This window comes from Meriones unguiculatus, chromosome 17 (genome assembly GCF_030254825.1).
Source record: "Meriones unguiculatus strain TT.TT164.6M chromosome 17, Bangor_MerUng_6.1, whole genome shotgun sequence".
NCBI classification, from domain to species: Eukaryota; Metazoa; Chordata; class Mammalia; order Rodentia; family Muridae; genus Meriones; species Meriones unguiculatus.
Window position 1 is genome coordinate 38,330,326 of NC_083364.1, and position 15,573 is coordinate 38,345,898.

Here is a 15,573-nt window from a genome sequence, read left to right on the forward strand (position 1 = left end):
CTGTTTCAATGGGATACTTGCTGTCTGATGTTTCTTCACATGGTGTTTGTAATAAAATTAAAGCCATATGGTGACAAGATTTTGTATGGGATCATGATCTGGGCCATCCTCAAACACAAGTGATGGCTAGTTGTTTAGACCTTCTATTTCAAAGAGTGAATATGTCCATTAGAGAATACAGGAATAAAAGGAGCACATTTATATTTTCTATTGTTTAGCCAAAACTAAATGTGTGACATTTATAGAAATATCACAAGTGGACAGTTAAAAAGAAAATAAAACGTACCATAATCATTCTTATAGAGAGACACACACTGTCACACTGGCCTTTTTAGGATAGCTGGGTACCAGATCTCTGCCAGATCTAGCAATGGTTATGAGTGTATAACAGTGGTGAAGGTTGATATAGCCACGTGGATGCGGTCACCTTTACCCCATCAACCTAAGGTGGGAAATGGTTGTTGTGATGGCCTCAGGCATTGGTGACATGTTTTGGAGGAGACAACTTAAGAAATGAAACATTTCCTCAGGGGTAATCCATCTCTGTTATGAGTGTAATTTAGATTTTTATAGGAAGGAGCCTTTTACTTTGTTTATGGGAATTACAAATAGGATAAATATTGGGGTTTGATTTTTTTTTCTTTTCCATTGAAGCCTGACTCTATATTAGCAGGGCTGGAAAGGCAGGTCATATAAGATGTATAAACTGCTGCTGAAGGGATGATTATATGAATTAATCACAGAAAGATTGTTGGCTTTGGGTTTTCTAAACCGGAGTCAAAGCTTCCTTTCCTAGGAACAGAAATTCATGTCCTAGATACTCAGGTTTGGGTCTGAAGATGGTAGGACCAGAAGCGCTAAGGAGAGTTACAGATACAGATACAGATAGCCATGAGGCTGGAGAGGATCACAAAAAGAAAAAGACAGTTATTGCTGCTAAAACAGTGCTTAGGGAAGCAGCTATATGTGGATGCCCAGGAGTTCCAATGGATGGTACCCTTCACACATATACCATCATTACCCAACCTTACAAGGAAGAGGGAGAGCTATAGAGTATGCACGTGTTCACCTGAAGCTACCCTTCCTTGCCTTGGATTGGTTGCATGGATAAAAGCTGTCCCTGTGGTATTTTGTAACAAAAGCAACTCCCTTCTGTCTTGGAAGAGGCTTCCAAGCTATCTTTGTTTGTTTTCCAGTGCAGAAGTTGCCCAATTCTGGGTCCTCATTGAAATGGGTGAACTGGGTTAAGCACTTCTTAAGATAGGTCCAGCCTGAGGGGGCCATTGAGTTTCAGATGTTCAAGGGCTCTTAGAGAATTTTCTTATCTGGAACTCAAACAGAATTTTTAAAAATTCTCTCTCTCTCTGTCTCTCTCTCTCTCTGTATGTGTGTGTGTGTAGATGCATGTTTGAGTGTAAGGGCCTGAGGAGTCAAGAAGAAGGCCTTGGATTCCCTCAAGCTGGAGTTACAGGCGGTTATGAGCTTCCCGACACGAGAGAGACCTCCTGACATGGCTGGGAACCAAGTTTACATCCTCTACAAGAGCAATAAATGCTTTGAACTGCTGAGCCATCTTTCTAACCCCTCAAGGGGTATTCTTAGATTGGAGTTTATCTCCTAATTCTCTTTCTTTTACGAGCTGTACTATCTGAATAAGGTGTTCTGAGGCTTGGCTGAGTCATGTACCTGGGGCAGTACTGAACAGGTAGCACTCACAGACACTTGTAACTTATTGCTAGATCTGGCAGAGATCTGGTACTGAGCTATCCTAAAAAAAGGCCATGGGAGGCACTTGTAGGGGGCTATCCTACCCAATAGCCACAGAGAGAAACAGATGAGAATCTATCTTAATGATTCATTGCCAAAATATTAAAATATGACTTATTTTATGACTTATAAAATATCCCATCATGTAATCAATGCTATGTCATATTGAGGGTTTTGGTGTTTGCTTGTTTTTGTCTTTGGTGGGGAGGGAGTCGTACATAGCTCAAGGCTGAACTTTCTATGTAGCTGGGGATCGCCTTGAGGCCCCAATTTCCTGTGTCCACCTCGCAAGTGCTGCAATTACGAGTGTCACAGTGCTCAGATTATTAAGATATTTTCTTTTCCTTTCTAGTAGTGTCCTTGAATCCCAGTGTGTAATGCACAGAAAGCATGAACTCTGAACCCTACAGCACACAGTGAGTGTGTGTGGAGCAGAAGCCCTTACAGTCTCTTCCTCTTGTAGGTCCGGGGCTACCCAGAGCCCCAGGTGACATGGCACAGAAATGGGCAAACCATCACCAACGGGGGCCGCTTCCTGCTGGACTGTGGAGTGCGAGGGACTTTCAGCCTTGTCATCCGCACTGTCGGCGAGGAGGACAGCGGGAAGTACACCTGTGAGGCTAGCAACAGCAGTGGTGCCCGCCAGGTGACCGTGGAGCTGACTGTGGAAGGTGCGTCCCATGGGTCACTGCGGCGGGAGCTGAGCTGCCAGGTCCAGGGTCTCCTGCTGCCCTTCCGCCCTCTCCCAGAGATGGAGGGGACTTAGAAGAGATGCCACACCCAGTTTGGGGCTTTTGATTGCCAGGGCTCATGTTCCAGCCTTGCCATGACCCACATCACACCAAGACCAAGAACAGACCCTTCATGGTGACCTTACAAAGGGATGTCCGACCCATCTCCCACTCTCCTGACCAGTCCCCTCACTGTGGCCAAGCCTTGCTCTCATTTGACAAGACCTCAGGATTTCACCCTGTCACTTGCCCAAACAAGAGCTCTTGCCCTGGTCCTTCACCTAGCTCACACTCGTGTTCTTCAAAAGGTCCCAAGTTAAAGAGCCCCCTTTAGTCCCCCAGCTTTCAACTGCCCTTCCTACAAACTCCCTCACAGTTTTTCTCCAGGGCTTGTCACCCTCTCACCACCCATTACACAGGGTCATCATCTTGTCTGTTACTACTTCTTCAGCATCTGGGACACTCTCTGCACAGGTGGGTCCCAAATGTTTGGGGAATGAGTGGAAAGAATTTATCATCATTAGCATCACCATGAAGTAATAGTGCTCACTATAAAAATATATGTATCTTAGAAAGATATGTCTATTCATTAATACTGCTCAGTTCTCCCTCCCCCCCCCCCCGCTTCTGTGATTAAAATAATTTCTGCTAACTTAAAAGTGTCTGGGAGAAACATTTGACTATAAATAATACTGTGGTTTGTCACTGGTGTGTCTTCCTGGCAGCCTGAAGCTGCTTTGCTGGGTTGAACATTCCATGTCAGGCCACTGGCAGAGACTCAGGGTCTGATGTCTGGAAGGACAAAGGGGTCTGCCAGCCCCTCAGATGTAAGACATGCTTCTCCGGACCCTTCCAGGCCTTTCTGGGAGCTGACAATAAGGCAGCCAAACTTGCTCTTTTTTCTTTTCTTTTCTTTTCTTTTCTTTTTTCTTTTCTTTTCCTTTTTCTCTTCTCTTCTCTTCTCTTCTCTTCTCTTCTCTTCTTTTCTTTTCTTTTCTTTTCTTTTCTTTTCTCTTTTCTTTTGTTTTCCAGAAGACTGTTCTCCTAACCTCATTTTCAGGAGACACTGTGTAAGCAACACAGATAAATGGTTATGGTAGCCTTGGAAGGTTCTAGAAGGGATGAAGTGTGCTTGGGCCAGTGACCTGACCTCTTTTCTCTCTTTCCCCACACGGTTGCAGGGCACACAAGTTCCCCTGAGTAGAGTGTGCATAGTTTGGATGCTTTCCTTAAATTCTTTAACTAAGGGACTCAGTCATTTTAGTGACCTTCACGTTCCTGTGGTAGGGGCATTCCAGACAGGAAGTGGCTTCCAGTCAGAGTCTTAGGATAAACTTGTCAAAAGCCATTCTGGTGCTGTGCGATCCCTACATTATCTGATCACAAAGCCTAAACTTTGAATATTGAGACCCTTGAACAAAAATTACCCTGTTCCCTTTTCTGATTTCCTTTTTGGAGCTGAGAGCGGAGAAGTGCTGAGTTATGAGTCACAGTCCAACGTCCTGATCCCAACTTTTGCCAACGTAGTGTGTGACTTGAAACCTCTGAACCTTGGCTTCTGCAGAAAACGGATGTGAATTCCAAGCTTTGCAGCCTGTGTTAGCCCTTATTTTCTATGAATCATATTAAGGAAGACTGGGGTACATTGGGAATGTAGGGAAACTATATAAAACCAACATAATCAGTTGTGGTGGCACATGGCTTTCATCTCAGAACTTGATAGGAAGACACAGGTAGATCTCTGAGTTCAAAGTTAGCCTGGTCTGCACAAAACTAAGATAATTTCTTAGTTGGTTCCTACTGTTCAGGAAGGTAGATCTGATGGCTCAACCTAGTGAGAACATTTCCAGGTCATGATGGGAAAAGAAAGGCAAGGAGGCGGGACAATCACAGTAGAGCAAGACAAGGCTCACATTCCTCCTTTTTGGGTGGGTCTTAATTGGGATAGATTGGCACAGGCATTTAAGCTGTCTTGTGCTTTGAACACTAAGAGGAGAATGGTCTCAAGGCTGCAGCCTCCCTCTATGTGAATGGGCCTTCGTATATCCCACTTCCACATCAAAAGGCTATTTGAGCTCCTATGCTTGGAGGCCACACCAAGCCCCATAGGCCTAGAAGGAGTCACTGGTCACCCCCTGCCATGGAGAACTTGTCAACCCTGCCAGACTAAACCTCGACATTCACAAAGTGACTCCAGCAGCCCACTGGCCTCCCCTGCAACTCTGTGCTGTGCTTCCCACTGTTCTTTCCCGGACAGAACAGAGGTCCTGGACGAAAAAGTTTGACCAGCAGGTGGAAGCTTTTAACCTTTAGTGGCCATGTTTAGGAGGCAGTATTGTGCAGCGAGCAGAAAATCAAAGGCCTTGCTTGAATTTTAGCTCTACTGATGCCTAAGTGTGAGTGAGCAACCTTTCTGTGCCTTATTTCTTTTCCTTTAAGGTGGAGGGCACCACACAGAGTGATGTAAGGAGCAGCACAGCCCCTGGCCATCAGAAAGTGCCTGGTGGTTATCTGAGCTGCAGTAATATCCTAACATCCATAGAATACTTACAGAGGGAAGTCTATGTAAAAGAAAGTTCCCTTCCAGTTTGGCAATTAAATCCAGGGAGCAAAGAACAGGTGCCTGGGGACAGGACCACACAGTTACCCAGAGCCTCAAGAGGGGGTAGAGGCCATGCTCTAAGCACCTCTAGGTCATTGAAGAGCAAAGAAGCTTAACCTGAGGTGTGGGGGGAGGGGCTTAGGGCAGGGTTCACCAGGATCACCATCCAATAGTGACCTAACATGATATCTACATGTGATGTTAGGTGTGCTAAAGCCACATTCTTAAAGCCAGGCGAGATTAATTTTAATAAAATATTTCATTTAACTCAGTAATCCAAAATGCTCTCATTTCAGTGTATAATCAACATAAACATGGGGAGTATATTCCCTATGTATGACGAAGAGAGCTGTTGAGCTGAATCTCAGGAGACCTTTTGAATGTGAGAAACCAGAGAGTCACTCTTGACATTCTGCTTAGAGTCCAGTTTGGTTTTATGTTTAGGAGTCCAGTTTGGTTAAATGCTTAGGAGTGCAGTTTGGCTAAATTGCAGGTCCAGGAGAGATATGGACTCACAGTCGTTCTCACCAGTGCTACAGGACGGGTTGGTGCAGATACATGCATGCATGCCTTCCTGGGGAATCTTATTAACACACCATGTTGATTGGACTGGTCTGGTGCAGGACCTGAATACCTGATCTTCAGCCAGCTCCACATATTACCTTGCTGCTGCTCCACAGGCCATGCCTGGGGCAATTCAGATGAAGACGATTCAGCCTAGAGTCAGGCACAGTAGTGCCCACCTGTAGTCCCAGCACATGGGAGATGAAGGTGAGAGGATTTTGTTCAAGGCTAGCCTGGGCTACATACCAAAATCCTATCTCAGAAACAAAAATCACCTGCAGTTCTGGAAACATAAGCTGGGTTGGAGCGGCCAGTCCCAATTTCTTCTTTCAGCCAGGTCTCCTGGGCATCCGCTCCCTAACTTTCCCTTTCCTTCATCCTTAACCCCTAGTACTACCAAGGCTGCTTGCTCTCTGAACATCCATGAAACTGCTGTCATGCAGCTCACAATCCTGACCATGAGAGAAGAGCAGAAGGCCATTCTAAAGACCACCTAGATTGTGAGGTAGATGGGGGAGTGGTCTTTGTCATGCAAGTTTAGGGAATGGCTCTGGTGACTGCTGGCCCAGCTCCAGGGGCCTGCACTCTTGGGATTTTGAATTTATGGTAACTGCTCCTGGGATGTCTGTTCCAGGAACTGTCAGACCACTTTTATCCTCTGGCTGGATTGGGCTCATGTCATTCTGTATTCTGTGGAAACATCTGTGTGTCTTGGCTAAGTTCTAATAATCTTTTGTCACTCCTTTAAGATGTCTGCTGTGTTCCTTGTCATTTCCCCCTCCATCTAACTTCCCCACCCTTCTGAAAGGCCTATTTATATATTTCTCAATTATACTCTTTTCAAACATTTTCTAATCTGTCAGACTCCCCAGTGGTTTTCTTTCTTAAGGGGCTTGTGCCCTATTTTTTTTTCAATCCAGGCAGAATCCTGAAATGCTCTTGAATTTGTGTCCTTCCCTCTGTCATCAAAATTAACGACATGGATGTGTTGCAATGAGGACTTTGCTTTCTGCCTCAGTGGTTGTTTTTTGTGGAACAGTTATGTATCGAACTGTCCTGTCAGAAGCCTCACTGACTACAGCAGAATCTGCCGATAAATTGCTTGTTCTCACTCTCTTCTTGAAGGGTGACTTCAAAATCTCCTTTAGCTCCATTCTCTTCCAGGTTCATTTCATCTTCCTTCCCTCCAGAATACAGCTCATCTTCAAGATCCACCCCCAAAATGACTTGTTTATTGATGTCATGAATTGCTCTAGGTTTTTTTCTTAACGTGCCTTTCCCATATCCTGCCTTTGCCAGTGGATGGCCCCAACCTGCCACCTGCACAGGAGGTAGCTGTACTACAGCTAATACCACACCCCACCAAAAGAGCCTCGGATTAGATAAACATCATCTTCGATGGCTTTCTGGTCAATTGATGCAGTTAGCACTTTATGACTTAGTTATGCAGGAGCATGCTTGCCTCTGGGCTTCATGTTACTGGGAATGCCACAGAAGGAAGCGCTAGAGAAGTAAACTAAGATGGAGTCTTGGCAGCTAAAAGACGACTTGAAGAAATAAGTTATTTTCTTTTTGTTAAGTCTCTACCCTTTCTCTACAGTTGTGGGTGATAACTAAGAAATCGCTTGCTGGGGCTGGAGAGACAGCTCGGTGGTTAAGAGCACTGGCTGTCCTTCCAGAGGACCAGAGATTGATTCCCAGCATCCACATGGAAGTTTCCAACTATCTGCAACTCCAGGTCCAGGGGATCTCACACCTTCTTCTAAAGTTCTGCACACACAGGCATGCAGGCAAAACATCCATACACAAGTAATAATAATAATAATAATTTAACATTTTTGTTTAAAGAAATCACTTGCAAGAACTATTTAGCTAGTCCCCTTTCTAGTACAAAACCCCATTCAGCTACTCTTTGAACTCTTTGCCCATCCATGAGTGACTAAGAAATAGTTTTTCTTTTAAAATGTGTATATTTTATTCCGATCCCCCCCGAGGAAGAATTGTTCAATATATCAATTTCCTGGAGCCTCACATAGAACCCTGGAAGTGTGTAGCTCCATAGATGACCTTTGGGCTCCAGGGAGGCATGCATGTATCCATTCATAAGCATCACAGTATCGGAACTATGTGTATGTTCCAGCAAGAGTGGACTGCGATAGGGAAGAGAGCGAAGAATGAGCAGTTGTGGAGGGGAAAGCTCTGTTTATACCACAACAGGAATCCTTTGCCAGAGGCACTTTAATAGTCATAGTTAAGACATCCACGGGACCATGAAGACCGTTGAAAATGACAAGGGACACCCGTATCATCTTAGAAAGCAGGCCAGCTGACTAATCCCAGTCGGTCCCACATACTCCCTGTTCTTGTATCATGTGTCCCCAGGTCCTGCTGTGCTATTTCCTACACATCTTTCCATTTTCAGTGCCACCATCTGGATCCTGGTTGCTATCATGGTCACCTACTTGTGGCAAGAATTCCCAGTGGTCTCCCTCCTTATCCTGTCCTCGCTCCAGTGTCCACACCACTATATTAAATACCTATAAAAATACACAGCGGATTTTATCACCTTCTCCCTTTGAATCCTTCCATGACTCACTGTCAGCAAGGCCCTGTGGGTGTGATTTGGCTCTTGTTCATGTCTCTGGCCCTTAGACCTTCAAATTCTCTCAAGTTGCCTAGTGCTATCTCACTGGCAGCCCTGACCAGACTGCATCTCTTCACCTTCAGTCCAGAAACCTTGCTCCCCTTTTGACCTCACCATCCTTGGGAGCCAGTTAGGTGCCCTCCCAAGCTCTCAGCAGCAGACTACAAGAGAAAGGTAGACTGCTTCAAAGAGCACGGATGCCATATTGCTGCAAAAACATCCACATGTAACAATTGACAGTCCTCCAGTTTCACTCAACCCCACCCTCCTCTTTTAAGTAGCAAGTCTGATCAGCCAGCACCTAGACGCTCGGCCATTTCTCCAGCACGAAAGCCACTGGTTCCAAGTGGGAACAGTAGCACATCCCCTAGCAGAAAGGTTTGTCGTTCACATGGCCCCTTTTCTCTTCCCAATGGTCAGGGGAGCCTGTGGGCATTTAGTGGGAAAGAATGAGGATGTGCTTCATGGCAAGGATCGTCCCCCTTTTCCCTACAGTCTCGCTAGAACAATGCTCCATAAACACTTAAGCCAATGGTTCTGTGGTCTCCAATAGCACCGAGAATATTTTAAGTTGTAAAATCTAGCTAAATAATTTAAGAAATGGTCATTACGTAGAGAGAAGTCTTCATGTTATAGCTTAAAAATTATTGCAGAGTTTATTTTGTGCACATTTTCTACTAAGTAAAATACAGCCATGTACACATGTATGTATAAGTATTATACTTATTTATACTTACATACATCACATGTAGATCAGAGGAGACCTGAAACTCAACAAAGCTGGAACCAAGTAGTATTAAATTAAGAAGATTTGCGAAGCTGGAGAGATGGCTCAGTGTTTAAGAGCACTGTCTGCTCTTCTGAAGGAGCCGGGTTCAATTCCCAGCAACCACATGGCAGCTCACAACTGTCTGTAATGCCCATTTACACTAATACACATAAAATAAAGTTAAATAAATTTAAAAAAATAAATAAAAATTAGAAAAAGAAGGTGTGTGAAATATGCATGTCTCGTTAGGGTTTTTTGCCTTCTTACCTGTCTTTAAAAGTTGGGGGAATCTTATGAAAGAAAAGAGAGATAGAAAGACCTGGAGGGGACAGGAGCTCCAAAAGGAGAGCAACAAAACCAAAAATTCTGGACCCAGGGTTCCAACCTCCAAGGACCATGCATGGAGATAACTTAGAAACCCTGCACAGATCTTGCCCATAGCAGCTCAGTCTCCAAGTGAGTACCTAGTAAAGGGGAGCAGTGGCTGGCTCTTTTATCACCTCCTCCTGAGGGGGGAGGCAGCCTTACTAGGCCACAGAGGAAGACAATGCAGCCAGTCCTGATGAGACCTGATAGGCTAGGGTCAGATGGAAGGGGAGGAGTACCTCACCTATCAGTGGACTGGGGGAGGGGCATGGGAGGAGAAGAGGGAGGGTGGAATTGGGGCTACAGCTGGGATACAAAGTGAATAAATAAAATAATTTTTTAATTAAAAATTTCATAAAAAAAGAAAAATAAATAAATAAAGTTGGGGGTACTATGATGAATTTGTGATTTGAAAGGTGGCATAGTGAAGTCACTTTGGCATTACAACTATAGCACCTGCCTCCTCCATTGCTTGTCATTTTTCCTTTCTTTAACACCCTCATGAGGATGTACTGCAAGGCATGATGGGAATCTAAGACATAAAGTTTCTACGATAACCTTTTCCTACTCAATTCTGTAGCATAAAACAGAATTGTTTCGACATCACACTAGAGGTCTTTTTTCTTCCTCTTATCTTACTGTGTTACCTCTGAAAGCTATTTATGCTTTTTTGCTTTTTTTTTTTTTTTACATAATGTCTGCTTTTTTATTCTAGGACAATTTTATTCTCATATCCACCTTCCTCCTCCTTTTACTGTACTTCTTGATGGTATGATTATTTTGCACGTTAAATTTTAAACTCATGCTTTACGAGTTCTGCAAACATCTGATCACCTCATTATCCTCCAGCGTGTTCCAGCAGGACAATTACATACTGTGATACAGAGGATTACAGTCTACTTTCTGTGTCACCTTGCTTTAATTAAGGCTTTACATGAATTTCTGAAACCATATACATGGCCAATTAGCTGTGAACTTCCATTCGAGGTGGCCTGGGCATGACTAAATGCGTGTTATGAAAGTGGATTTCTTCTAATAGAGCGGAGAAGCAGTATTTTAAGCCTTCTGTAAGAAACACTTTGAAGATGGCTCAAGTAGGTTGACTATTTCTGGTTCACCTGGAACGGCCAGGGTTTGCTCTTATTGCCCTGACAGGATTATTAATCATGTCTCTTTTGGTGCTGGGAGTCCTGTTTGCATGATGGACGGCTTTGCCACACACTGTGGGGAGCTTTCCTCCTCCTTACCAACGTGACCACATTAGTCACTTTTGGATCAGTGTGTCCTGTTTCTGTTCAGTCTCCTTACATCCTTTGATGAAAAGCATCAGGTTTCCTCTTAGCCCCTCCTCTGTTGAACGTTTCACTCCTAAAACCTACCAAGCATGCCTTTCTCTTCTCCTTTAAAACAAATCTAAGATGAGTGGTTAAAATACCTTCAATGTCTTGGTCTCCCCCTCACAAATTGGTTCAGTCCTCAGCCAATTCTCTTAATTGGCTCCTCCATTTCTGGCATTCTCCCTTAATCTCCTTTCCGCTTATTTTTCCACCATTGCCTTATATTCTGCCAGATTTTCATACTTCAGCAAAATCAACTTCACCTCATCTGACTGTTTGCAGCTTGACTCCTCCCCCACCCTCGGGTAGACCCTGTTAGTTGTCTTAGCCCGAACTCTCTTTGTTCTGTGGTAAGCTTGCCAGCATTAACTCATATCGACACGGGGACTCCTTGGGTCCACTTTCCACCCACCACTTTGTGCATTGCCCATGAATCATACTGCGAATCGGCCCAGCTTTGACGGAGGAGCACCTGTGAGCAGCGTTTGTTGCGATTCTGTGGGGAGATGCCTTATTTTTAATTGTTTTGGTGGTTTTTTTTTTTTAATGAATTTCAGCCTTTGGAGTCAGATGTTTAGCTCTTAATATATATAAATACATATATAAATAAATATATATATTAATTCTCAAACTATTTTTACTTGGGATAAAAAAAACACATGAAAAAAAGCACATGAAATTTACACTTTTAACCATTTTATCAAATCGTGCACCGAGGGGCTCCTGCGTCATTACACACTCTACCTTGCCCACCGTGCACTGAGCTTCTCCTGTGTCGTCAGTGTGTTCCAGCTTGCACGGTGTGCACTGGGGTTCCCCTGGGTCATCAGCGCACTCTGGCTTATCCAGCCACCACCACTCCCTCGTTCTCTTTGTCATCACCACAAATGGAAATCCCACACTCACAAAGTTCTCTCCTGCTCCAGGCCCTGGCAGCTGCCTCCTACCTTCTCTTCTCTGTGGATCTGCCCGGCAGAACATTTCTTAGAAATGAAGCCATCAAATGTGTGACGTTGGCGATAAGCTCTCCTCACATGCTTTTCAAGGGTCATTCATACTGTGAAGTATCAGTACCTCATTCTTTTTCATGGCTGAATAATATTTAATGACATGAATAGGCTACATTTTTAACTATCCATTTATACAGACAAGATTCTTATCAAAATATTTCCTCAAGATCAGACGGGTAATCCAGTAGCATTGATAAGCGCAGCAAACAGTATGCGGGTTTGTGCATGCTGCTGTCGTACGAAGCATGCACAGGAAGCTCTAACACCCTGTTTTAATGCCGGACTTCACTTTCTCCTTTTCTCTCCTTTATTCAGGAAAGGGGGTGACTGCAGCGTGCTTCGTTAACAATGCATTTCTGTTTATACGTCCTCCGATAGCATGGAGGGGCCAGCGTCTTAGCTGTACACCTCAGCTGGGTCCTTTCAAAACGTGTCTCTCCTTTGATCAGCTTAAAGCGTCTTTTAATGTGGACCAGAGAATAGGACGGCAGACCCTGCTCCCTCTGTGGTCATTTTGAAGAAGAGTGCATCCGCAGTGATCACTGACCCATGACATCACCGGTTGAAGGTGATACAAGTGTTTGTTGTGATCCCACCACGCTGATGTTCTGTTGCAATATCAGGATGGGTGTAGCCGGGGAAATGTTCACTGTGGCGTTTAACCTCTGCCCTTGGGTTCATTCCGGTGCTATCGTGTAAATGTTATAGGTGGGAGAGCGTAAGGAAGTCTCTATATCATTTTCCAATAAATGCTGCATATTCCCCACAGCAGACACTTGCTCATGTGAGAATGACGATGGAGCTTTCCATGTGGGCCTTAGGTAGGCTCTTTTGTACATTAGCAGCTTGTGGTAGAAAAAGAACAGCTTCCAGGGTGATGGATACCTCAAAAATGCCCTTTCTTCCTCCTCCTAACTCAAAAGCAAACCACCGTTATATAATTAAGTTACTGAATAGTTATATACTCCTTCCCCAGCTGCCGAAGGATACCCTACCTGGTGTCTCTAGGTTTGCCCTTTAACTGTCTCCTGCCTGGTACATCAGTAGCTCACTCAAGCTCAGTGGCACTGAATATATTAACTTCTTAGCTAGAACTGGTGGTGCCCAGAATAGTAGCAGCTACCGAAGGACTGGCAGTGCTCTGTGGGCAAAACTGCTGATTCAGGGGAGGTGTGGCTCTATGGCAGCCACTCCTGTTCCATTTCTGCTTGTTGCTGTTTGTTCAGCCTTCCATGGAAGAACTGAGTGTTGACTCCATCCAGCATGAATAGACATGGTAAGGGATGTGCATGGGCCTCTCCTCCCCTCATTTAAACTGAGTCATGTTCTGGAATGGTCCTGGATCTCTACAGGATAACTCTAACAGCAGAAAGTCCAAAAGTTAATACCTCACCTCACAACTCCTCAATGAGGTTGAGGATTCTAGAACTTGGGAGACCTGATGAATTCCTGAACCATTTTAGGTTCCATGACTTTACACATGTGACTTCTCTGTATTTCATTTTCCCATCCATTGAAACAAAGATGGGACCGGGGCTAGGGAGACGTCTTCACCATTCAGAGTATTTGCTGTTTCGACAGAGGACCCAGGTTCAGTTCCCAGAACCCACATGGTGACCCACAATCATCTGTAACTCCAGTTCTCAGAGATTCAACACACTTTTCTGGCTTTCACAGGCACCAGACATTCACCTGCAGCACATATATGCACACAGCAAGCACTCATACACACAAAATAACAATAAATACATTTTAAAAATGAAAAAGACACAAAAATAGTTAATTACCAAATTCATCCAATCATTACCAGGGATCCTTGTTCCAATGTGTATGGAACTCGAACCTGATACCCATAGTGAGTCAGCATGTGCACATCAGGACTCACTGTTCCTACCCCACGTTCTCCAGCCGTTGAATCTGCGTGACTCGATGCGGACATTGCAACCTGGCCCCCAGTCTTTAGCCTTTTCTCTGTGTGTTATTTGCAGGAAATTTCATGAAGAAACATGGTCAGCCTGTTCTTTCCAAAACCTCAGGGTAAGTCCAGGAACGTTCAAGCCAGAATAAAGGTTGGGTTGGCTTTTCCTGCTGACTTGACAAGCATAGGTATAGGGCAGAAGTCCTGTGTGGCTTGGTTGTAAGAACTGAAGAATGGGGGCCTAGTGGGACACTGTGCACCATTACCCCAGCATCTTCTGACCTGGCAGCCTCTGTGGGTAGCACCTTTAATGAATAAACTTAGAAGAAGCATTAACAGTCGTAGCTGCTGTCACGGACAAGCCCCATATCTCGATGGCTCAACCCAAGCTTATTTCTCAACTTGTTCTTGAATGGGTAAGAGCCTTCCACATTTCCTTCAAGGACCCCAAACTCTCTCAGTTTTGTAGCTCCATCTCCTGGAGCCTCTACTTCTAGCCAGAATATTAGACAAAAACAGAGCGGAGAATCTTGCTGGAGGTTTTCATGATTCAGCCCTGGAAATTGCATACAGCAAGCATGTTCTTGGTTTATTGTTCAATATCCAGGCCTTGGGCCAGAGCTCAGTAGAACTAAGGTTTAAGGGAAGCAAGCAAATGTCACACAGCTGCATGCTCATGTGGTAAAGGTGATATGTCCTAGTGACAGATTTTTCTAGAGAAAGTATTTGAGGCATAGAGTTGGGAAAACAATCCTTAAATGGTTCCTGACCACAATTTAAGTGACTTAGGCAGGAGCGGAAGAATTGAATTACTACCCGGTCTAAGTCTGGATTCTCTGTTGATTTTTTTTTTCTAGGGACAGATTTTCAGTGGAGACTCGTCCTAGCATCTGGGGAGAGTGCCCACCAAAGTTTGCCACCAAGCTGGGCAGAGCTGTGGTCAAAGAAGGGCAGATGGGGCGGTTCTCCTGCAAGATCACTGGTCGGCCTCCACCACAGGTCACCTGGCTCAAGGTGAGGTTCTGTCCACCCAGACTCTGGCCCTGGCCAGGAAGCCAGGGAGTTCAAACCCTGGGACTGCCGGGAATCTGTCTTTGCAGTTCCTTCGGTTTCAACCCCAGGCACTTCCCCAACGCTTTCGGTGTGTGTGAGAGCGGCATTCCTATCCAGTGTAGTACACCCCCGCTGGTGTACTACATACACCATAGTATACCCCATAGTGCTCTTCTCCTCACACTCACGAAACAGCCTAAGGCTCTTGTTCACCTCAAGAGAAGGAATTTGAATTGGGGTGCTGGTTTTCAGGCAGCAGCTCAATGTCTCATGAAACCTGAGACGCCAGGCAAGTCACTTAATCTCTTGGAACCCAGTCTCCTTATCTTTGATTAAGAAACACCTTAGAGGACACTCCACATGGAAGTCCTTTACAGGCCATTCATAGCTGGTTGAAGTGAAGAGAGGGCAGAAGAGATGGGGGTGCCAGGCAATGAGAAAGTGGGGATGGAACCAGGCGTTGATTGAAGGATGTCAGGAACAGTGGGGTGAAGGCCACAGGGAGAGAACAGGTTTTTCAGAGAAGAAACTCTTGAGTGAAATGAGTAGGTAAAAGGAGTCCTTTTACCTACTTCTTGATTCTTCTAAACTCGCCCTCGGAAGAAAGGACGGCAAAGAAAAAGTGAAGCGAGCAATATGGGTTGCCCTCCCATATCCATTCCTCCAAAGAAACACAGGTCTTTTGAGATGGTTTCCGAACTGGCACCAAGCCTGTGCAGAGGCTTCAAGGCTGAGTGCTCTGGCGGTGATTGTCTTAGTCTTCTTTCTGTCGCTGTGAAAAACACTGTGACCAAAAGCAAGAAGAGGAAAGG

General features: G+C 44.8%; 1 protein-coding gene across 3 annotated transcripts in view; it reads left to right on the forward strand.

Moving 5' to 3' along the window:
* Positions 1-15,573, forward strand: part of Mylk (myosin light chain kinase) — a 231,307-nt gene that overhangs the window by 100,679 nt on the left and 115,055 nt on the right. For all 3 annotated transcript variants that reach the window (XM_021634632.2, XM_021634634.2, XM_021634630.2), the window contains exons 3-5: positions 2,231-2,438; positions 13,779-13,827; positions 14,566-14,722. In XM_021634632.2, the coding sequence (XP_021490307.1) occupies positions 2,231-2,438; positions 13,779-13,827; positions 14,566-14,722 (414 nt within the window). The remainder of the gene's footprint in view (positions 1-2,230; positions 2,439-13,778; positions 13,828-14,565; positions 14,723-15,573) is intronic.